This window comes from Aythya fuligula, chromosome 4 (genome assembly GCF_009819795.1).
Source record: "Aythya fuligula isolate bAytFul2 chromosome 4, bAytFul2.pri, whole genome shotgun sequence".
NCBI classification, from domain to species: domain Eukaryota; kingdom Metazoa; phylum Chordata; class Aves; order Anseriformes; family Anatidae; genus Aythya; species Aythya fuligula.
In genome coordinates this window covers 50,619,143-50,643,161 of record NC_045562.1, presented here as the reverse complement: position 1 = coordinate 50,643,161, position 24,019 = coordinate 50,619,143, and the positions used below count along the sequence as shown (strand labels likewise).

Here is a 24,019-nt window from a genome sequence, read left to right as displayed (position 1 = left end):
TCAGCAAACCTACATTCCATTGACAAGCAAAGGAGCTTCTATGGCAGAAATATTAGTAACAGCAGATCATAGCTTCAGTGAGTACAAACTCATAAAATTGTTGTAATAGGATTCCCAAGACAGATAAAAGTTGCTCTCTCTAAATCAGATCCTCCACCGTTAGCAGTTTAGCAATCTATTAACTAGGTTCTGCAGAATCAACCTAGCTAGTTTTGTTTGTTTGTTACATTTTTAACGATTGTGGAAAATGGAAAAGAACTGGCAATTACACCTGCTCAGTCCTCTTCAGACTTGGCAATTTCCATTTCTTCTGTAAAGAATCATCCTGTGGTACACAGGATGACAGAGCAAACCTAAGTGGACTCAGCTTCAGTGCTGAAATGTTGAAATGTTTCCAAAGGCCATGCTTCCAAATGGAAAACAAGGCACAGAAGCATCCTACTGATTTATGCAGTGTCCACACACCTAAGCAAACATAATTCACTAATTGCTATTTTTCAGCCGCCATATGTGAAACAAGTAGATTTGGTCTGGAATCAGTTGTTACACTGTTATGATCTAAAAACCTATACAATGACAAGGAAGCACTATAACACCGTATTCTATGAAAACATGTAAAGTATTTCTGAAAAACTTATCATCTTCTTACACTACATAATATGTGGATTAATTATTTCCCATACCTCAGAGAAAAATGCAGTCTATCATACATTTTAAAATATCCCATGCAAATTTTAACATAGGTCTTAAATCATTTCAATTATTTGATTTCAATGATTTTTAAATCATTAAATCATCACAGCTCATAACTCATTTTAATTACACGGAAGTATCAGTGAAGTGATTGTTTCTCAGAGATAAGGTGACCTTATCCATATATATATACAGTTGCTAAGGTAGTGTTCTGTTTAAGTCCTGCCTTTTAGAATAAACTAAGTTTCTTGATGTTCCATTGGCTTATTTAGAAACCTAATTTAAGATTAAATGCTCACTTTTTCTAGTCTCAATTAAAACACCATGAATTTACATCTTGTGTCTTGCTACCATTTGACAATTTCTCTAAAAATTTCAGCAAGCCAAGCTACTTTGTCACTCAAATGCTAATCAAAAAGCAAATTGTCAGACAGTTGCCAATATATTTTCATGTATTCCTTTATTCTATAAATTTAATGATAGTCAAGCTATCACATTCATTTAACCTGAACTGAGTGGAAAAAAAAAATGGACTTTTTGCACTTCCTGTTCTTTTTTCAAAAGACTGATTATTTTGCATACTATAGTTAATTTCAAAAAGCAATATTGTCAAGTCATCTTTAAGAAAAAGAATTGGAAGTGGAAAAAACTTGCCTCATTGTGACTGCTTAACCTGAGAAGACTGAAAAATTGTTAATATAGAGGAATATAGTCAACTTGTTGTAAAATAAAATCCATTTATTTCACAGAGATTAATTTAAAACCCCACAAAACCCATACACTGACCAGATTAAAAAGAAAAAAAAAAATCCCCACTGCATTATGTAATTCATAACACCAGTGAACTAAAATCATAATAAAAAGCAGTAAATAAACTATCCTCTTACAATAAGAGGCAGTCAGAATATTAGAGGAAAACAGTCTTCTACCCTAAATCATATACTACTCTGAACAGCCTAAATAATTTCACAGTCTATGTAAAGACTGCATGTTATCTCATTATGGTGAAGAAACACCACAGTTTATATACAAGTCAAGAACTTGTATGTACAACTCAGTATCCAGCAGATGAGGCACTGAATGGGTGTCAGAAAGAAAAGGATAACATTATGTTGTAAGCAGCAACAAGTTTGTCTTTAAAAAGTGTCCAGAAAATAAACCATTAGTAGATCCTTTTGATAATATTTCCTTTCTCTGAAGAGGACCAAGCATTTTATACTTGACAGTAAATATACCACAACATGATTACAACTTTTCTTCTCAATGCTTGTATGTATGTATGCTTGTAAAAGCTTAATATCTTCTAGCACTATGGGTTTATCCATTCAGGATGAGATTTGAATTATTTGATTGCCTAGGATTTATGGTGCAGCTTTTGAAACTTCATCTGCTCATTGAAGAGATGATATCCATCTACTGGGCTGTAAAATTCAACACCTTTCACTGTCACTAAATTTACATACGTGAAAAATACCAACTCTACCATATTTTGATGCCAGGATACGTGGATACCATTCAAGATGTGTTTAAAGGTAGGCAGCTGCCTTTCAGCAGTGTCTCTTACTCAACAATACAAAGCACAGCCACACAACAGCTGAAGAGTGAAACTGAAAAACTAAAAATATGAGATTGAAAACATATAATGGCATTATGGGAGCTGACGCATGCTGAAGTTAGTCTGTCGTGATTAGGTTTATGCCCATGTTTGTGCGCAAAAATCAGCCTAATCCTTCAGAGGGACAAGTTATTTTATATCCTCATGTTATATCTTGTGTATCAACTGATTTTTCTAATTTGAACAGATTTAGTAGTCTAAACACTTCCTAACCTTACTGTGTTTGAATGTGGACATCTCCTTTGAAAATGCAAGCAATAGGCCTCACTAACAAATTACCAAAGGACATTTCTGTAACAAAAGTACTTCAGCTTCCCAAATAATTTGTATGAAAGCTATAATCCTATAGTCCTATTCATAGTCCTTTAATATGCTGCGCTTTCCACAACTTTTATATTTTTATCACAACACTTTGCAAAGATACACACAACTGTTGAAGAACATATCACAGAAGGATTAAGAAACGAATTATTTTTATTAAGAAGCTAATTTCATTGTTTTACTATTCCATTTTTTTAACAGTAATTGTAAATGTTGATAGGTAATTAAATCACTCAACCTGGTACAAAAACTGAATAGATTAATAAACAAGAATATAGAAAAAAGTAAAGACTTGTCCTTTTACAGAAACACAGATTACTACTCCAAGTGTAACAGGCTGAAGGCCTAAACAAAAGCAGATAACCTCTGGAGGTAGTGTAATTTTAAAGTGTTATGTCATTTGGCTACTGTTTAAATATTTATATATATTATATATATATATTATTATATATTTATATAATATATTTATATATACTACTTCAAAATACAATACAAACAGAGTGTATGTTGATTCTGCTAGACACAGGCTGACAAATATGAATGACCATCAAGAGAAAGATTGCAGAAAATAGCTCAAGTGCCCTGTCTACCCTGTCTACTAAAGGAACAACTCGAAAGGCCAGAAGCCTTTTTAAATAGCATGAAAGGACAAGAACCATAGCATTATCTATTTCCAGAGAGGTTGCATTCAGTCAGTGGGTTAAGCTACATATACATACACCATTAAAGCTGGTGCCCATGTTGCTTCACTGTATCATAACCAAGCAATGGAACGGAGATCTCCAACAAGCCAAGCCAATTCCCAAGGCTGAATGGCAAGTGTACCATGGTACCCCAGCTTCCACACTGCTCTCATGTGACTGTCATTGACACATGAGCTAGAACTTAGGCACAGAAATGAGCTGGGAAGACATCAGTTTGTTGGCAGCCCGCTCAGCCTCTAACCAGTGGTACAGTTTAGCAGGTGTGCTTGCCCACTGTATACCACTAGAATGTTATGCTTACAGTTAACAAAAATCCCTAATTAAGAAATTATAGCATGCAGGTTCAGAGTTGTGGGATAACTCTAAGGGCTCAAAAGGAAGTGCAGCCTATGAAAGGAAATAAATAAAGACAGATTAGATTTATTTTTTTCCAACAAAATAGGAAAAGGAACTTTTTAGATACAGACTTGTTCAAAACTTAGTGTCTACCTCATTTAATTCCCATCTATAAACAACCAGAGGAAGAACTCTGAATTCATCTTAGATCCCATTTCTGTGTGTGCAGAATTAAAAATAGATAAAAATCTGCCTATTTAAGGTCTAAATTACTTTTTGTCTCAAAATATACATTAAGGTTCAGAAAAGATAAACCAAGAACAAAAAAAGCACAGGGAAATGAATGGAACATAAGAATAAAATGATCACAGAGTTCTGAATTTAAAATTCTGTATCTTGGACAATGTACTAAAAAATAATACAACTATTATATTTGTTCTTGCCTACTTCAGAGATCAAGAAATATAAATCTAATTGCATCTGTTCTAACATTCTCATTCATGCTGTGTGTGATTTAAAACACATAGATAAATGTGGAACTAAGAAAACTAATTTCTGATTTTTGTTACCTGCATCTAATGTTGCTATTCAAATACATGTGATGCTTCTAAATGTAATGACTCATTAAAAAGGAAGTGAGAATTCAATAACCTGCATAAGATTAGGTTTGCTAATATTGTTGATACTAAATGCGTGACAGTAAAAATATTACTAAATGAAACGGATCATAATCTTGCACTAATTAAGGTATTATGAACTGGGCTTATTCCCTTCTGTTATAAAGGCAGTCAAATACTTTTCAAATTTATCTGCTACAGAAAACACATTCAACGCTTATTTAATTAACAGTGATAAAATTTTCTTAAAATAATTTAAGCAAAGTTGAAACAATATAACATTAGGATATAATTCATTTGGGATAGTTTAGGTCAACAATATTAAATAGATGCCATAAAGGAAAGGGATTAAGGAGCTCAACAATAAAAGAAGCCTCATTATACCAAGCCCTTAATGTTAACCTACGACTTGAAAGTACATTGCAAGAGAATAGAAAGAGAAAGAAAAAAGTAACTTCTTGCAAACATGAAATACTAAATGCTAAGTGGTGCTTTGAATAACTGGGAGTTATGTTTCTTTGAAAGAACAGTACTCAAGCAGTTAATCCTTTCCAGGACTTGGTAACTCTTAAGAAGATACTTGAAATAAATCTCACCAATTCTGAAAAAACACTTCATCAAAACTAATGCTTTATACTTAATCCTATTTTTAATATTGTTATATTTACTATACAATGCAGAGATGGGTATCTAGCAAGTGACTACTCCATATAAAAATAAGTATGTAGATTCAGTTTACGTTACAAGGGTTTAGGAGCAGGGGGCCTGCAGGGATAGCCTTTCTGAGCAGAGCCCAGCAGCTGCCTCTGGGTCAGATCAGAGCCAGCTCCAGCCAGCTCCAAAAGGGACCAGCTGCTGGTCAGAGCTGAGCCAGGAATGACACTGTTTGGGCCTCTGGGAGAACAGATGAAGAAAAGGAAAAACAAACAAACAAACAAAACCTGTTGTGCAACAGCAGCTGGGAGAGCAAGGAATGAGAAAATGTCAGAGAAACAGCCCTGCAGACACCAAGGTCAGCACAGAAGGAGGTGCACCAGGCATGGAGCAGCAAGTTCACCTGTGGCCTGTGGAGAGGCCCCTGGTGGAGCAGGCTGTCCCCCCTGCAGCCCATGGGTACCACATGGAGCAGATCTCCATGCTGCAGCCCGTGAGGAGCACCAGTGGAGCAGGTGGATGTGCTCTGGAGGAGGCTGGAGCAGGACCCAGGCTGGATTCCCATGGAGAGGAGCCCATGCAGGAGCAGAGGGTCTGGGGGGAGCTGCCGCTTGCTGGAGCAATTTGCTCCTGACGGATGGGCCCCATGGAATGGACGCATGTGGCAGCAGTTGTTGAAGAGCTGCTGTCTGTGGGAAGCACACACAGGATCAGTTCAGGAAGGACAGTATTCCATGGGAGGGACCCCACGTGGAGCAGGGGAAGAGCGTGACTGTGAAGTAGCAGCAGAGACAAAGCGTTAGGGACTACCCACAGTCCCTCTTCCTCATTCCCCATTCCCCTGTGCCATTTCAGAGGTTGGACTCGATGATCTTGAGGTCTCTTCCAACCTAGAAAATTCTGTGATTCTGTGTGATTTCAGGGGAGGAGATAGAAGAGGGTTGATAGGGAGGAAGATGTTTTTAGTTTGCTTTTACTTTCTCTTTGTGCTAGTCTGCTCACGATAGGCAATAAATTATATTAATCTCCATATGCTGTGTTTGTTCTGCCCGTGATAATTGGTGAGTGATCTTCCTGTCCTTATCTCAACCCTTGAGCCCTTTCCATCATATTTTTTTCCCCCTTTTCCTTTGAGGAAGGGAGTGATTGGCTATGGTGGAGTTCATCTGCCCAGCAGAGTAAAACCACTACGGTATGATCAATACAAGCTGTCTTTTCTTGCAAGTGTTTATACGTCATGCTGAAAGTAGTTTATTTTTATTACCTTAGCTATGGTATGGGTTTCCTGTATCACTAGGTTGAGTCTACCTGAAAGCACCACCCAAACAAAGGAGACAGTGAGTACACCTGTGCAGCGCTGTCAAGATTAATTCAGTACAAGCCAGAACACTCTAAGAAGCAATAGATGAACTTTGTAATAAAAATGTGGATAACCTCACATTTTTATAACATATTTAGGCAGGAGACAAGAGGGTAATAGAAAATCCCAATGACAACTGCTGCAGTATCTATGGAGGAAAGATTGGGAGATTTGCCTTGGGCTACACGATTAGAGCAACCATCGGCAGCTTATGCTGACAATCTCATCTAGAGTGTAAAAAAATTTTTTTTAGAAAACAGCTCCTGCGGCAGCATCCAACCCTGTGCAGAAGGCTAAGCATGTGGTGCAAGTTCTGCATGAAGGGTCTAGATTGCTCCATCAGGCAGAGCCCAGACACATCAAAAACTCACAGCAAGCATCCTGGGTTCATGGCGCCGGGCCAAGCTAGCCTGGAGGGGATGTAGCCCTGACTGGTGCCTGAGGTGTGTGTGTGTGTGGCAGTAAGAAAATACTAGAATATTAATTGCTATTTGCTCCCTATACCCATTGTGCTTAGTAAATGTAATTCAGAATTTATGTTACTGGACGGTGTGGTTCTGTTCTTGCAGCCACCTTACCCAGTTTCTTCAAGACACAAGCAAAATGATCACATATCACATTATTCACTAATACATACTGTTCATTATCTAGATTATGCTAAGCCCCAGCAGAGTAAGCAGCAGGCTGCTATGCAAATATTACTTCTTTTCCCCATAACATAAATTAAATAAAAATAAATGAAGAACAAGAAAGAGGTATGCAGGAAGGGACATAACATTACAGGAAAATTATCCTAGTGCCTTGTTATTGGTGATAAAGTAACAGTTAATTGTAGGAAGAGAAGATGGCAGCATTTTTGGAGAAACCAGCTACAGTGTCCTAAGCATATAGGAGGGGGTAAAGAAAGAGCAAGGACCTTAATAGTAGGATTTGACAATGTACTTGCAAACCTAGTAAACAAGAAGGTGAAGGAAAAATGCATTAACAGATGCATTTTGATACACAGAATGGACAAACTGATGGAAGAATTTGAGAAAGAAAAATATTGTATCTGCCTTTTAACTGTCTAGAAAAACAGTAGAATTCTGGTCCACTAAAACCACTGATCCATTTCATCTGACTTCAATAAGGCTCACATTCAAACCTGCAATTTTGATGATACTTTGTGTGGCATTTTCACCACCAGGAGAGACTTTGAGTGCTTTGCTGTGCATCACTTAATACGCATTTAAGTTTGCCCTATTTTTGAAGAGTGCATGGTGTTTACTGATGACTAACAGTATGATCTTATGCAGCATTTTTGATGGCTGATTCCATACAGACATTAATTTATTTTTGTTCTGCTAGTCTCTTTTTCTTTAAAAGCAAACGCATTAAAATAGCTGTAAGTTGTATACATATATGAAATATATTGTTTTCTTTAATTAAAAAGAGAACAAAATGTTCATGTAAGACAAACACCATCATCCTGCACTTCTGAAGCTGTTCACTACCTTACTGTTCATTCCAATAAGTGAGAAAGATTTGCCCAGAACCCCAGAAAACAGTTTATTTTAAAGCATTGCAGTTTGCAAAGTTTAACACGTTCAAATAATTCAAGTCTTTAATTTGTTTAATTTACAAACTTATTTAGAAATTTTCTTAATTATTATTAACTATATATTATATTCTTAACCAAAATACTTGGGTAATGTGGTAACAGTATAAGAAAGACATTTCAGAAAACACTGGAATTTAATTTTGCAATGGAAACATTATCATCATCTTCCATCCTGCGAGATTTTTTTTCTGTTTAGGAGTCAAGGATATAAGGACAGTTTTCACATGTTCTGATTTCAAAAAGCTTTGGGATTCTCTGTAGTTCTGGAAGCTGTTGTTGAAACCTGTTTGAACTAGAAATAGTATCACATTCTACAAATGAACTTGAACAAAAAAGACCTTTACCAAGCAGACTTCTGAAATGGTTTCTAATAGCTTTAGCTGTTGCAAACAACACATGCTACTTGGTATACTCACCAAAGACTGTCCTGGCAGGTACAGATTCTCTGTTCAGCCAGAATGACACTTGGGAGAGAATGACAGTCATGATACAGGGGAGGTAAGTCTGAATGACAAAATAACCAATTTTTCTCTTCAAGTGAAAATGAGCCGTCATTACTGTATATTCACCTAAGGTGCCACAAACAAACAAATACAATGAAAAAAAGGGTTATCATCCTAAGAAAGTCCACATCACTGGTAAAAGAAAGTTTGTTATATTTATGTGAACTAAGTGCACTGGACTTAAATTGCACAAAATTTACTTTGTAGTACGATATATAAAAATGTTTTTAACTTTGGGTACAACTACATCTTACTCCCACTGATATCCAGGAAAGATCAGTGTTCAGGGACTTAACGGGAACTGTTGTATGCCCTGAGGAGAATTTCAGTCCTGCAGTCTTCTGCACAAAAGCAACCCTCTGTATTCACAGAAAGACTCATAGAGCCATAGAATAGTTTATATTGGAAGGGACCTTAAAGATCATCTAGTTCCAATCTTTTTGCCATGGGCAGGGATGCCACCTGCTAGATTAAATTGTTCAGGGCCCCATCCAACCTGGCCATCTTCAGGGACGTGGCATCCACAGATTCTCTGGGCAACCTGTTCCAGTGCCTCACCACCCTCTGAGGATGGTAGGCAAGCTAAGAACACACAAAGTCTACAATCAGAAGACAGTCATGGTGGTCCATCACAACCTGGCATGTGTAGGAACATAGTTTAGAACCAGGCAGAATAATCCAGTGTTTAATATTAAAAGAATGATGAAAGGAAAAAAAAATGGTTGAAACCAGCATATTTTACCATCTAGTAGACTAAAATTGTCATTTACCATTATCCAAAGCTTGCATTAAAAACATTAGGATTCAAGACTGAGCTCCATTTTGTATAAAAAAATCACTGGGGAGCTTGCTTCCAATATCATTTGCTACTTATTAACTTACAGAGAATCAGAAGAAACGATGTGCTGCTATGAGCTCTATGTACCATACTTTAATAAGATCTGGCTGATATCTCACATTTAGTGTTTTTTGAGTAGCCTTCTACCATCATCAGCAATGCCTGTGTTCTATTTAGCCAAGTGAGTGCTTTTTTCCTCAAATATTTTTTTACTAACCTGTACTGGATTTAACTGTCTCTTTCCAATTGTTTGGCCTAAAAGATCATACTGATTCAATCTTGAACCATCTGGTGCCACCTGTACTGAATCTGAAGCATTGTAAGTCCAAATATATGTCACTTCTGAAGTTGTGTATGCATCTGTGGGAAATAAGATAAAATATTTTGTCAGTAATTTAAACCAAACAGCTTCCATCAAAACTCATCACATTAGAAAAACTACTTAGTTACCTTTCAAAAATAAACTCCCAAACCAAAAAAAAAAAAAGCTAAAAAAAATATTATATTATATTATATTGTAAATGTAGTAAATAATATAATATAACATGGTAAAATATATAATTTGTAGATATATATATACACACACATTTTACTGCTAACTGAAATTCATACCTAAATGTGGCAAGATGGGTTCTCTGACAATGCCCTTAAAAGATTTTTAGGAGCTCTGTGCATCGGTCTGTGTATCCTCTTTAATTTCACTCCCTATCATTACATCTATTTGTGATGTAATACTCAAGGAGGAGTATTTGGGACATACTCAAATATGTGTATGTAAGGAGGCTGCTTCAGTATTCTGTCATTGCATTCGTGAGAAAACATATATTTAGTTTAGGGTATATCAAAATAAACTAAAATGGAAGCAAATCAACACCAAATTTTAGAAAGCACTAATGCCTCTCCAGAAAGTAAAAAAGGAAAAAAAAAAGTATATGTCCTGCAAGTTTTTCCAGTCTAATACCCTACTAACTAAATGCAGAATGAAGGAAAAGGGTAAACCACTGATGGAAGAAATTATGTGATCATTTCGATTAACTGAGACAAGAACATTTTAAATCTTATCCATATCTGTACTGAACTGAAAAAGAAAAACATCGTTTCTGCTGGGCTGCAAACATTTTCACTCGAGAAATCTCTGGAGGCCCTGAAAGAAGCTTCTTCATGCAACTAGCCATAAATTGTATGACTAAAAAAATATAGCAGGCTGGTAGCATGCAGAAATTTTTAACACTTTGCTTCAAACTACTCAGATTTCCACAAGAAAACCTCTACTTTAATGAAAATCAATACTTTTGCCAATTGCCAATTTACCCCTTATCCTCTCCACTGTTAGCTAGACTTTTTATGAGGATGAAGAAAGGCAATTTATTAAACTACAGCTTCTCCAGTGCATTCAGCTTGGCTCTTGAGTATGACAAAGAAACTGAGACAATCTTGCAGGCTGATGATTCTCCTAGCAAAGTAAGATTAGCAGAATATGGAGAGCTGTGCCACTGGCAGACTTGCCTCAGCTAAACCAAAATCCTCAGGATTCTGGCTTATTTTCAAAACTATCATTCAAATTCTACCCCAGAATAAAAGCTGAAAAATGTATAGTAGCCTAAATAAATTCTAGATAAAGAAACAGAAATGAGTGAGAAGCTATTCAAAATGAACGGAAATAAGTCTTTTTTTTGTGTGCCAACTGGCTGTAGCACAGGTGACTTCATTGAGAAAAGAAAGACAGCTTTTCTAACATCACATTGCTCACAGTTTGAATTCTACTGTTTGATAGAAATGCAGAAACCATGGGCAGAAAACAAAGAACACATTACTAACCAAAAAAAAAAGGGGGGGGGGGGGGAAACAAACAGTCACAAGAAGTCCAGTATACCTCATCAGAAGGGTTTCCAACATACATGTAGAAATGAAAATCAAGTCATGCCATGAAATCTCTGCTTGGCCTGAGTATCAGTTTCATGATTATATTTGTGGGTTTGTTTTCTTTTTCCTTTTTTTTTTTTTTTTTTTTTTTTTTGAGGCTACATATAAGTCTTTTTCTCCCCCATATCTTATAAATCAAGTGTATCTTGCTGTGCATACATATATATGTATATATATAAACATTATTAGACAGTAGCTGGTTTGAACTAAGATCTCTGGTGTTATCTAGTTATGTTTCATTATGTAACATAATGTAATATTTAGGGGAAAAAAAGGTTTCATGAAAAAAATATCATTAATTCTAACCATATTTTATCTCTACAGCTAAGAATTCCCTTTAGTGTGATCGCATAATCAGAAACACAGACTTGGTTTAATTTGCTCCTGTTTTTACTGCCAACCCCACCAACCTCCAGGGAAAGAGGTTACATTTGGGTTATGGAAAGACTGTGCACAGTTCTCTGACAGTGTTCATAGGGTGAATTATGTTACTGGCAGCCGATCACCTGTTTTGCAACCTGTGGTGGCTACAGTTAATAGAACAGACAGAATTTATTGGTATTAGAATTAAACAGACAGAATTTGTTGGTATTATCTAGTTTAAAAAAAATATATATGTTCAACATAGCAGAGAATGTAGGCTACAGCCAGAGGAAAACAAAACAAAACAAAACAAAACAAAACAAAACAAAAAACTCTTTGGTGTATGAAATCCAGGAAATACATATACAATGAAATTCTAATTCACAAAGAAGAAAAAGAGACTGCTATATAGGTGAATGAAGTTATACTGCTGTTAAAATAATACCAGTGAGATCAAAGTCCACTTATCTAACATGATGATGTGCTGAGTACAATTTTTTATCACACAAAGCCATTTGTTGCCTTCACAGACTAAAAATGTAAAGATAAATATCATTAAAAATAATTAAAAAAAAGGTTTCAATAAAATGAAAACAAACTTTCTTCAAAGCCTTTACTGCGCTCATCATTAATACAATATGTACATTATACACAGGCTGTGTGCACCCAGGTCTGTACTCATCAGTATGGTTTGCATTCTGGAATAAAAGCAGATCACCATAGTGATAAAACAGATGCATAGTACTTATTGTTAAACGGCGCCCAGGTACCTTTAAAATACAATAAAAGGCAAAACATTGAATTGAGAAAACTGATTTCCATATGTGAGGTTACAATTCAAAAAAAAATTTTTTGTTTTAAACCTCTCTTGTAACTACTTTTTGAAATAAAGTGATGCTTGAGCAATGTTAGAAGCCAACAACTATATTTCTGGTGATATACTCACAGCTGCCAAATTTCAGTGGGCATGAATGAGCATCCATAGGGAAGTCCTCCAAGTGCATTGGACATTCAGCTTGGACTGTAAGCCTAAAAGGCAAAAGAGCACTATGCATTTAAATCAGCAGGACAAGAAAATCAATTCCACAGAAATGAACAGTTAATGCTGATTTAGGAGATGAAACCGAAATGTTATATTAAAGTAATTAAAATTTAAATCAGCTCTTGCTTCCTCCCTTTTATGTATTCCTTTGGAAGGCATTGACTTATCACATCAGAAGACTAAAACAGCTGACCTCAAAACTACGAGGAACGGCCATTTAAATGAAAATATAAATTATGTAACTGCAGGTTGTTAAGAACAGTCATTTTCTTCTCATAATATTCTGAGGTACATGTGTGATTATATGGCTTTCAAAAGCTCATTACAAAGGCACATAAAATGCAGTTAATTTGTCAAAGGACCATGCTCCATAGAATTCTGATATTTTGTAGAGTTTGAATGGAAGGTGTAGAAAAAAAATGTTTTTTTCTTTTTTTTTTTTTTTTAAAAAAACACTGTTGCCATTCATTGTCTCTGTTACTTTTGATTACTTTTTTTGTTTATTTATCAGCATGACAATATGTTATCAATGCATTCACTTTTGTGCATTTGGTGAAAAATTCACAGCAGTATCACAGTATAAAATATGTGGAATAATACATGTACATGTACAATGAAAACTAATTTTTAAAAGTTTGAATGAGTTTTGACATACTTTTCTTTCCCGCTATTTGTAACGCAATTAATTAATTAATTAAAGTTCTTTTTCTCCTTTCTATTCTGTAAGTCCCCTTTGGGTGAAGATTTTCTCTGGACTTTTTCATTCCTCTTCATCCATCCTCACATATCAGCTCATTTTCCTGTACTTCCAGTGGTTCACAGTCATTGTGAACCCCACTATATTTTGCCATCCACAAAAATATTCTATGTTTCTATTTCCCCATTCCCCAAGAAAGAGTTTCTGAAATCAAGGGGGGAAAGACAGAAAAAAAGTCAGTAAACAGCTGAAGGCACAGGAAAGAAGTCACAATATTGTGTTAAATAGAAAGAGATAAAAATGGTTGCTTAAAATCCATGCAATGAAGGCTGTTTACACATGAATCTCACAGCCTCAGAAACAACATACTTACAAGTCATGAACTAATTAGTTAATCCTAATAGACTCGACCCACTTTACTAAAAACAAAAAACAAACAAACAAACAAAAAAAACATAATAGTTTCATAGAATCATAGATCATAGAATTACAGAATGGCTTGTGTTGGAAAGGATCATAAAGATCATCTTAACTCCACCCCCACCTGCCACCCACTAGACTAAGCCCCATCCAACCTGGCCTTGAACACCTCCAGGGATGAGGCAACCACAACTTCTCTGGGAAACCTGTTCCTATGTGTCACCACACTCTTAAGTGAAGAATGTCCTCCTAACATCTAATCTATATATTCCCTCTTTTAGTTTAAAACCATTCTCCCTTGTCCTATCATTATCTGCCCAAGTAAAAAGTCGCTCTCCATCATTTTTATAAGCCCCCTTTAAGTATTGAAAGGCTGCAAAGAGGTCTCCCTGAAGCCTTCTCTTCTTCTTCTTCATGCTGAAAAACAGTTTCAAACAGTATTTTTTATTGTTTATAGTATATAATTAGAAAACTTTTTGGAGGGAGAGAATTTCATTTAGTTTATAGGGAAACAATTAGAAATATTGACTTGAGCCCAATACCATAAGTAGGGTTCTCTATTTCCAGCACACTTTTCTGAACCTCTCCAGCTACCACATAATTCAATATGATTAGCAGCCTACCTACGTACACACTCAGTACTACAAGGGCTTGGGAGCTGTACAGTAAATCAGGCTTAAGTGATGTCAGTATGGCTGCATGGAAAAGATTGCACAGTACACATTTTTTTTACAGCTCACGTTTTATATCTTACTTAGGCCAGGGATTTTAAGTCTCATTTCACAACCAATTCAATTTGTTAAATAAAAGGACAAGAAATAAATGAAGTCAGGAGTTTCTGGAAATTTGGATAAAATATTTCAAAAAATCCCATATAGATAGCATTATTAGAAAAAGAGCAATCAAAGAAGAAATCAGTTTTCTGATTCAGAATCAATTTTTATAAAAATGCTGCTTATGCCTACGCATACATGATGTTTATATTTTTTAAATAAATGATTTTCCAACCAAATTTAATATATTTTACCAGCTAAATGTTCATCTTAACTTCTAGTCGTGCCAGGAAGCAAAAATGAAAACTGTAAGTAAAATACTGTAATTATATAAAAATACATAGTTATTAGCGAGTAGGGTATATTTTCCATACAGTTCTTGATAGAAAGAATTTGAGGCTGTATTAACCCCTTTCACTTCTTCTTAACATTCTTGTTGACACTGATCTCAGTAATAAAGTTGTCTAATGGCTCACATGGCCATTACATACAATGTGTGTAGTAACAGGCAGAAATCATATGCTTGTTTAATCCTTCTAAGATGGAGCTTGTAAACTCTTGCATAGTAATTCCCATCTGAGGGCCTCAAAGCACTTAATGCAGGTTGTCGGTATCTTTCAACATGCTATACAGGTATAAAAATTGAGGAACACATAGGAAAAATGATCTACTCAAAGTCAACCAACAGACTTGTAACAGAACTGGAAATGAAACATACATCTTCCTAGTGTTTTTCTGCTGGGCTACAAATGGAACAAAGGGGAGTCTTCCTGGAATCTTATTTAATTGTTACCTGCAAAAGTCATATCAAGAAATAGTATGAGTAAAGAACAGAAGAAAAGACATACCTCATGGTGTACAAGAGAGTTCCATCATCTTGGATTCGTAGAAGCTTGTTTGGCATTGTCATATTATGAGCCACTGACTTCTTCCCATTGTGAAAAAATGTATCTGGGGTCCAGATTTTGCTGGCCATTAAGTTGTTCAATCTAAGAATGTTCATTGGGCCCTTAAACTTTAATCTCTCATCCTTCCATCTCTGACGGAAGAAAACATCTATTGTGTACTCCTGTAATGGAATAAAAATATGCTTTTTGACACAATGAAAAATGTATCTGCTTTTTGAGGACCAAAACAGAAAAGGTGTGGTTGCGATATTCCTTTGGCAAGATTGTTTCAACTATCATGTGAAATTGTATAATACTGAGAATAATAAACAGGAATTCAAAGTACTATTGCTATGACATTCTCCTTCACAACTGCTAAATGATGTTTGTATGTCAAACCCTTCCAGTATTTAGATTTCTGTACCTCATACATATAGTATCTGTGACAAAGGTAATTTCAATAAACTTAGTTTTTTACATTAAGAAGTAAGAAAAAAACACAGAAAGATATAGTATTACTCATGTAGCAGATGCACCTGTAGGAGAATAATCCAGCATTTCAATAGCATGGAGAATGGCTGAGAGGAAGAAAACAAGCCTATCCATAAATTGTAAAATATATGCAGGCCGATGGGTATAAGGAAGATTTTTGGAAAAGGCAAAGTAAGGACCTATAGAAGTATAGATTTTATTAGCAAAAATACTTAGATAAGGAGCAAAGCTGACGAATAACAGGTGACACACTGTATGCTGAACTGTCTGGTTTGATACCTAATATTGGGAAGGAAGGAGAAAAGGATGCAAGCAAAACAAACTGATGACCTAGACCAGATGCCTGTGTCACACAGTGCTAGATATTCCATCTGCTATTTTTTGTTGCTTTTCTAAAAAAAAAAAAAAAAAAAAAAAAAAAGCTGATTAAACATTGATAATAAGTTCATTAACTAACTTTAAATTGAAACTGTAAATGGATTAGTGATTTGTTATTGTCAGCACAACACATAAATTGGAAATCAAAGACCATAAAAACTTTGTTGGACATAAACTGCATTCTGTGCAGCAGCAAATGTTACCTTGGAGCAACTTCAGTTTTGTCAGACAGGTGCAAAATGGGCCTATGATTTCAAAACATGACTATATTACAACAGCTTGTACTATTACGATTAATCTGCAAATGATACAACTTCAGCAAACCATATTTGAGTATACTATCTTTGAATGGAAAAATCCTAATAAAATTCTACCAATATAAAATATTCCAGTTATTTCCAGACAGAAGTGATTGGAAAGAACTTAACAGTCCTCACCACTTCTTGCTGTCTCCCTTGTGTGCTAAGCAGACAGCAAGAAGTGATAGCCCTTCTCAGCTCCTTTTCCTATTGGTCTGATTTTTTTGGGTGGTCATTTTGGGACCCGGGAGTTGGACTCGATGATCCTTGTGGCTCCCATCCAACTTGATATATTCTATGATTCTATGACTCTATGACTCTGCATGCCCAGGAGCTGAGTGAGTCATTTCCAAGATAGAGACAGAAGATAAGATCTTTATGTGGAATAAAGGAAAGAAAATTCTGTTATCTGAAAGATCATGACAGGCGTAGGGGAGAAAGCAGTTGTAATTAAGAGCTGTGACAGGTGCTTGGGAAAATCCTTTAGGAATGATATAATGAGGTACTTGTAAACTAACCTGACAAAACACACAAGCACAGTTTTTAGCTATATCAAGAGACTTTACATTTCATAACACAATTTTGCAATTTTTTAAATTCAAACTATAGTTACTCACACAAATATTAAACAAAACTAATACTGCCATACATTGAAAATTAATTTGTTTGGATTTCTTTAACATCAGTTGTTACTACCTATAATAATATTTTAGTAAACATATCTGTAAATAGACACTGTTTCATGACAAATAATATGCCCATTTCTCTGTAACAGATTACATTGAATAGTTCTGCTTTATTTTCTAATTTATATGTTGTTTGCTAACTATCCTCTAACTTAAAATCCCATTTTCAAATTCCAAGTTATCTAACAGTTCACTTATGGATCAGGGAAAGTCACAAAACCATAAAATAATGGATGACCAAGAGCAGCAAAAACTACATGCTTGAAGCAACAGGGGGAATATATGACATTTGTCTGGAAATAGCAGGTAGTTCAAGGAAAACAACTGCCCTAGAAGCTTTCTTTTAATATCTGTCTGAGGGACTTTGCCAATACATCATTGCTATGCATGAGAAGATTGATGTTTGAGGTATACAGAAGTGAAAAGAAGAGCCTGAGGGAGTAAGTCTTTGAAATCCCTCTAAAATTCAAGAGAAATGAGTGATAAGTTCTACAAGTTCCTTTGAAAAATATCTCCTGGACGCAAGTGATTAGAATATAAAGTTTTTGTAATGTGTCCATCAAAAAAGAATTTCAAAGGTCCCACTTCTTCACTGTCGTCCATCACATATAAAAAGAATTACTGGAGATATGAAAGATAAAATAAAAAAGCAGACATGAAATGCCACTAAATCAAAACAGCAACACTTTAAAAAAAGCACATCTGATGTCTGGACACAGCTTAGGACACAAAACAAATAGAAGAAAACCTGATCTGTGGACTTGAAAGTTTACACTGATAAATCCCCCTTTATCTACAAGTAATTCTGTTCTCTCTATTGGCATATTTCCAAACAAATCATGCCAGAAAACTTTGTTTGACAGAACATCTGATTTAGAAAATGGAAAGAGGGATTTACCCGAGGTCTGGTGTGAATGATCATGAATATCACCTCCTTCCATTCACCACAAAGTAATAAAATCCCACATAGCTCTTAACTTTTCTTCTTCTAGACATCAATGCATTTGCAAAGGAAGTATTAGGATCTCAGTTTTACACAAAGGGAAACTAAAGCATTGAGATGACCTTAAGTTGTTTCAGTCCATTTACAGAATGGTTACAAAAAGCAAAGTACAATCCATGCCTCTTGAATCCCAGTGCTGTATTCACTCATCCATGTTCCCTCCTGAACCAAATCTGTTCTACTTATGATCACATGATGATTACTTATGATGATTACCATGTAACGAAAACAGGAAGCTAATAAAATATTTTGAATCTAGTCAGTATGATACAAAGTCAACATTTACCAAGAGATTTTACATAAATGTTATGTAACGATTTCCTATTCCATCTACATATATATTTTGTGGTAAATGCTGTGTGGTGTTTATTTTCCGATCAAAACTAACATTCTTTTAGAAATGCAAATCTGCATTATAGAAAAAAAAAAATACTCAAATTAATACCTGATATTCATTTAATACAATCTGCAGATATTCTCCTATATGACAAAAAGACCACTATGTCTCTGGACAGTACCAAACTCTTGTCCAGTGCTCAGTACACTATCTCCACAAAATCACAGCAGCATACTTCCAGAAGTACAAAGGGGTTCTGTGATCTCTTCTAGACAAGCAAATGCTTCCTACTGATTTATGTCTGAAATGGTGCTTTTATACATGTAGCTGGACTCTAACACAGTACAGTTAAACATAACAATTCAAATATGTATTATGCCAGCTTACACATAATTTTAAGGAGAGGATAAAATTCTGTAATAGTACTGTAATAGTACTAAGAAGCACTGAGGCTCTGCTAGTTCACTGATCAAAAGAATAAAATGGTGAAGGAGCGGCACTCCTCTTCTTGTAATGCATAGTAGTTTTGAGCAACAGTATGCACAGTAAATATATAAATATTAGTATCTCTGAGAGAAGCTTTAACTGAGTATAAGCAATCTCTTCACCTTGTATGACAGTCATCTTTTTTTTTTTTTTTTTTTTTTTTTTTTTTTTCCCTAAGGCTAAATTTGTATGGGAAAAGATCAAACAAAAACAGAATCTATTCCCACCCTCTCAGATAACGGTTTTGGGATTTTGGCAGTGTTTGCATCTGGAGTAAAAATGGAAGTGTTCCAAACATCTTGAGATTGCAAGTGTCCATTAGCAAGCTGCATTGTTGTGAAGCAGACTGAACATTTTATTAAATCACCTCCTCCACACTCACCTAACAGTATTGGGACTGAAAGATTTCTGGATGCAATTCACTCTCACAAAATCCCTCAACACTCTAGGCACAAACACTCGGGCTCTATAGAAGTACTATTAATACATTAACTGTGTAAGAGTAAAACTCGCTGCGTGGATGTATAAATGGAGTCCATTTGGCCTTTTCCAAAATTTATCTTCTGATGTGTAAAAAACACAGAACGTAGAAGAAAATAGCAGACAGACAGATACTCATTTCAGGTTTTTGAGAGAGGCGGGTCTTATACACTGGTGAATAGAAATCTTGAAAGTATTACAAATAAACACCCTCATGGAGCAGTGCTGAGATTTAAACTGCAATGTTGGTTATTTTTTAACAAAATACTTAACAGCCCTATTAAAATCTTAAATATTCTCTTAATAATCACTACATTTCAAACAAACTTTCATTCATTTTTAAATATATCAACATCTGCTAGATATTTTCAACTTTTAGTACTATAAAAAAAATGTGGTATATTTCTAGGGAACTGTAGCATAATTTTCCTCTATTTGAAGAATTTATTTCAAGTCTTTTATTTCTGCTTCTTCTGTCAACTTCAGTCATTTTTGTCTAAGCATTTAATCTAAATTAAGTATTTGAAAAAAGTCTGGAAAAAATGTGTTTAACCAGTTTGAATGATAGCATCTAAGGGAAGAAAATGTCTTATTCATATCCATTTATGAAAAGGTGATTCTTTGAATGGCTCTCTCTCTTTCCATAGATCTGATGGAGAATGAACTCTGAGTCTAAAATAAGCACTGAGGAGAGATAAGAGAGGAACGGGAAAGATATAAATTGAGCTTACTTAGAGATAAAACAATATTATTCACAGTACTGTCACTGAAAATACAAACATTTCTCATTACCCTTTTTTGTTCAGACATGGAGAAAGAGCAACCCTGAAACACAATGGATACCTGGTGCCAGGGACAGGAATCCAAATAGAAAGTACATTGGGAGCTAATATCAGTGCTTGGGCACAGTCTCTGACAAATGAAACTCTGATATTTATCCACTTGACAGGATACTGCACAGGAAAACAATGCTTTCCAAGAGGATAAAAGGACAGAAATTGTGCAGACCATCATATGCGGTATCCTCCTTAAAAACTGCCTATGGATTTCCTTGCAAAGGCAATGATCTTGGCCTATAATAAAAGGGAATAGAGCTACCAATTCACTGACTTTTCAGAAATATATCCATGATAAAAAGACGACCTAGATGCTTCCCAATGCCCTAGAGAACTAATTGTATTTACCATTTCTGTTTGCCTTTTAGTCTTAATCTACACTTCTGTAACTGAACTAAAATAAAATCTACAGTAAAATAATTGCTTTACTTTTCTTTTTAGTCTTTGGGAAAAGAAAATCATTATCAAGTAACCCCTTATTCCAGCTGGACAACATAACCCCTCTAGATCCTCTTCCCAGTTATGAAACCATACCTAATAATCAGATCTTGAAACAGCTAAAACATTAAGTTTTATAGGAAAAAAAAATAATCTGAAATACAGAATGGAATTATGAATTCTGAAAAGCAGATACAGAAAAATGAATGTGATCTGGTGTTCAGCCTCTTCTGTGAGGAAAAATCCTCAATTACAGCAAGAGATGTTATAACACTCCTTGTGGTCATTTCTGGTTTGACATTCAGTCTTCATTAAAAATTCTGTACTTACTACATTTGAAAAATCAGAAATGTGTCTTGAAAGTTTAATTGCAAATTGACGATATGAAAGGCTGTGTTGCATTGAACTCATATGATCTATGTATAACCTAGAGAAATGTTCATGTTTCTCGATGCTAGTGTGAAAAACAAGCCTATCGGCAAGAGATTAGGAACAATGTTATGTAGAAACATAAAGAGAAAATAAAGACATAACCACAGTAAACAAAACTCTCCAAATACAATAAGAAATTAGAGGTTCAAATATAAAACTATAAGAAAGCCTGTTAATTTTAATATTAAGGAAAACTGATTTAGGTCCTACCACCTACTATTGTATTGTAGGGAAGTAGGAAAGACAGTTCCCAGTGATAATTAGACAGGCTGCTGTGAGGCAATACTTTGCAAAAGCTTGTTGGAGTTTTCTTCTCAGCAGACCTCATATAAAGGTTCTCAGTGGCTATATGCTCTGTCTTATATACAATAACTGTTGGAGGAGCAAATAAGCTTTCAATTTTTTTTATGTATTTTTTCCTCTCAAGAAGATCAGCACTTATATAGCTATCTGGGAAATTTTAGAAGCCAGAGTGGTAGGTGAGCCTGGAAGGAAAATAATTCTGAGAAAAATCTGTAAGAGTAATTTGTTTGCAGTACTAAAACCAGAGCTATTGGCATATCTACATGGCTATGCCAATCATCAGACTGGGATTAATATTATTTACTAATTTTGAAAAAAAATATATATATATCAATTTTAATTTATTAAGTTAAATCATTTCCATTTTGTTATCCTGGGAACCATATTCCAACCAAAATTATCCTTCACTTTAGAATTTTCAGGAATGAAATAATTTAATTAAAAATGTTTTAATTAACCACTCTGATCATAAATTAACCTTATAATTATCCTTAGACAATTAAGAGATGCATTGTTTTTCTATTGTTCTGTTAATTTGGGGGGGGGGGGTTCTGTTTTGTTTTGGTTTAAGTAATGCAGCTTTTCTTCTCTCAGGCTACTGTCAAAGTAAATTTGTATCACTGATCTGGCTGCAAGCCCATAAGGCATAGCATCATAATACTGAACTTAAACATTTTGGAGAAATAGCATCTCAAAAAAACAGAACAGTGAAAACAAAACCTGTTTAATCCCATTTTTGTTTGCCTTCTTTGATGCTCATTAGTTTGCAAAAAAATAAATAAATACTGTTGTATATTGGCATTTTCTTTGACATTACATACTGTGGGTAGTATACAACAGCATTTTTATCACACAGCTAATATGGGTGCAGCCATATTTTAGTCACAGCAGTTCACTTGAATTGCAGTTTGCAAAAGAGTTCTAGCAAAGATTAAACAGATTTGGCAGATGACTATTTGGGGCAGAACACAGAGTAGCATTTTTTAATTATTATTTATTTAGTCAAAATGTTAATCCAGAATGAAGATTAAAAACTTTGACTCGAATCATGTTTGCAGAATAATCTGAGCTTCAGATTTTACCTCCTGAATTTATCAACCACTATTTCAGCTAGTCTAAAAATGGTCAGAGATCAAATTTGCCTGGACTTAAATACTTTATGTCAATCACTTCATGCTACTGGAAAAATATAGAGAATTTGTATGAAATCCTACACTCCAGCAACCATACTGAGTCACAAGTTGTACACAATAACATATCATCATTAATGTGAACTACTGTACCTAGTGAGGAATACAGAAACCTCACAAATTCCTACAAACCCTAAACCAGTTAAGGTTAGGATGATATTTTATCAACTTTTTGAATCAACATGGATATGCAACAACAGCGTCCTTAGACCCAATCAACCTGTAATTTTTATTGTGTCACCTCTCTGTTCCATGCTATAATCACATATCAACCATCTCCAACAATAGTGAGTTCCCTTCCTGTTTTCGATAAGCTTTCTTCCTAAGTACTGTTGCTTTTCACAATATGCTAACTGCCAAAAATAAATAAATAAATAAATAGATAGAAAGATAGATAGATAGATAGATAGATAGATAGATAGGTAAATGAATAAATAAAACAGGCAAATAGATAATGCAAAGGTGTACAGTCATATGTCTGCTGACCTTCTTTGTTAAGAAAAATCCCAGGGGAAGGAATTCTGCTGGCAGCAGCGACTCTGAAACTTTTGGACAACAGCAGTGCCCAGTCTGAAACCCTAATGGGACTGAAGGCTTCACTCACACTGTGAAAACAGAGAGTTCCTCAGGCACTGGAACCCAACGTTACTAAAAAGCCCTGCAATTCAGTTTGGGCTCCCCTGAAGACTTAGGATGACATGGACAGAGACCAAACTTATTTTCCAAGTGAAAGTTGTCAGGAGAAAAGTTTAAAAAAAAATAAAATATTCCAGTGGTGACAACATTTACAGAAGAAAATATCCTTGAACTCTCTGTATAGTAGTTTACATTATCAATTCAGTAATGCAATACCTAAATGAAACAGTACTCGTATAAACTCTAATGTTACCTTTGCATCTGACAGAATATGAGATAATTTGGAAGTTATTATTTCAAAATTTATATGTTGAAATTTTCTGATCTACTGCTCATACATTTCAAAATGACTTAATAATTAGCTACTTAAGTTAAATTAACCCTGAAACTTGTAGCAGTAGGTATTAAACTGCTCTTATCTATCTACTTTTTTGCAAATAAACCTCCCCATTACAGTAACAGCTGCCATTCTAATGTACCACAGTCTGCTTCGATAATACCTCAATACAGTAGTTACAGTAGTGATATCAAATGACCTGAGAGCTTACTGTGTTGTCATATCTGCCTGTGTAAATAGATATCCAGAGTTCTCCATACATTTACACACTGATGTCAAAAGTGTTCCAGGAACTTGGTCAAGGAGCTTTTCATTAACGCCCCATTTCACCACAAGTGAC

The 24,019-nt window shown here is 35.1% G+C and overlaps 1 protein-coding gene across 1 annotated transcript in view; it reads right to left on the bottom strand.

The window, feature by feature from the left end:
- The window catches only part of GABRA2 (gamma-aminobutyric acid type A receptor subunit alpha2), a 61,048-nt gene that overhangs the window by 8,395 nt on the left and 28,634 nt on the right, over positions 1 to 24,019 (bottom strand). Inside the window, 5 exon segments of the mRNA XM_032187122.1 lie at positions 8,317 to 8,469; positions 9,459 to 9,482; positions 9,485 to 9,601; positions 12,474 to 12,556; positions 15,308 to 15,528. Coding sequence (XP_032043013.1) covers positions 8,317 to 8,469; positions 9,459 to 9,482; positions 9,485 to 9,601; positions 12,474 to 12,556; positions 15,308 to 15,528 — 598 coding nt within the window.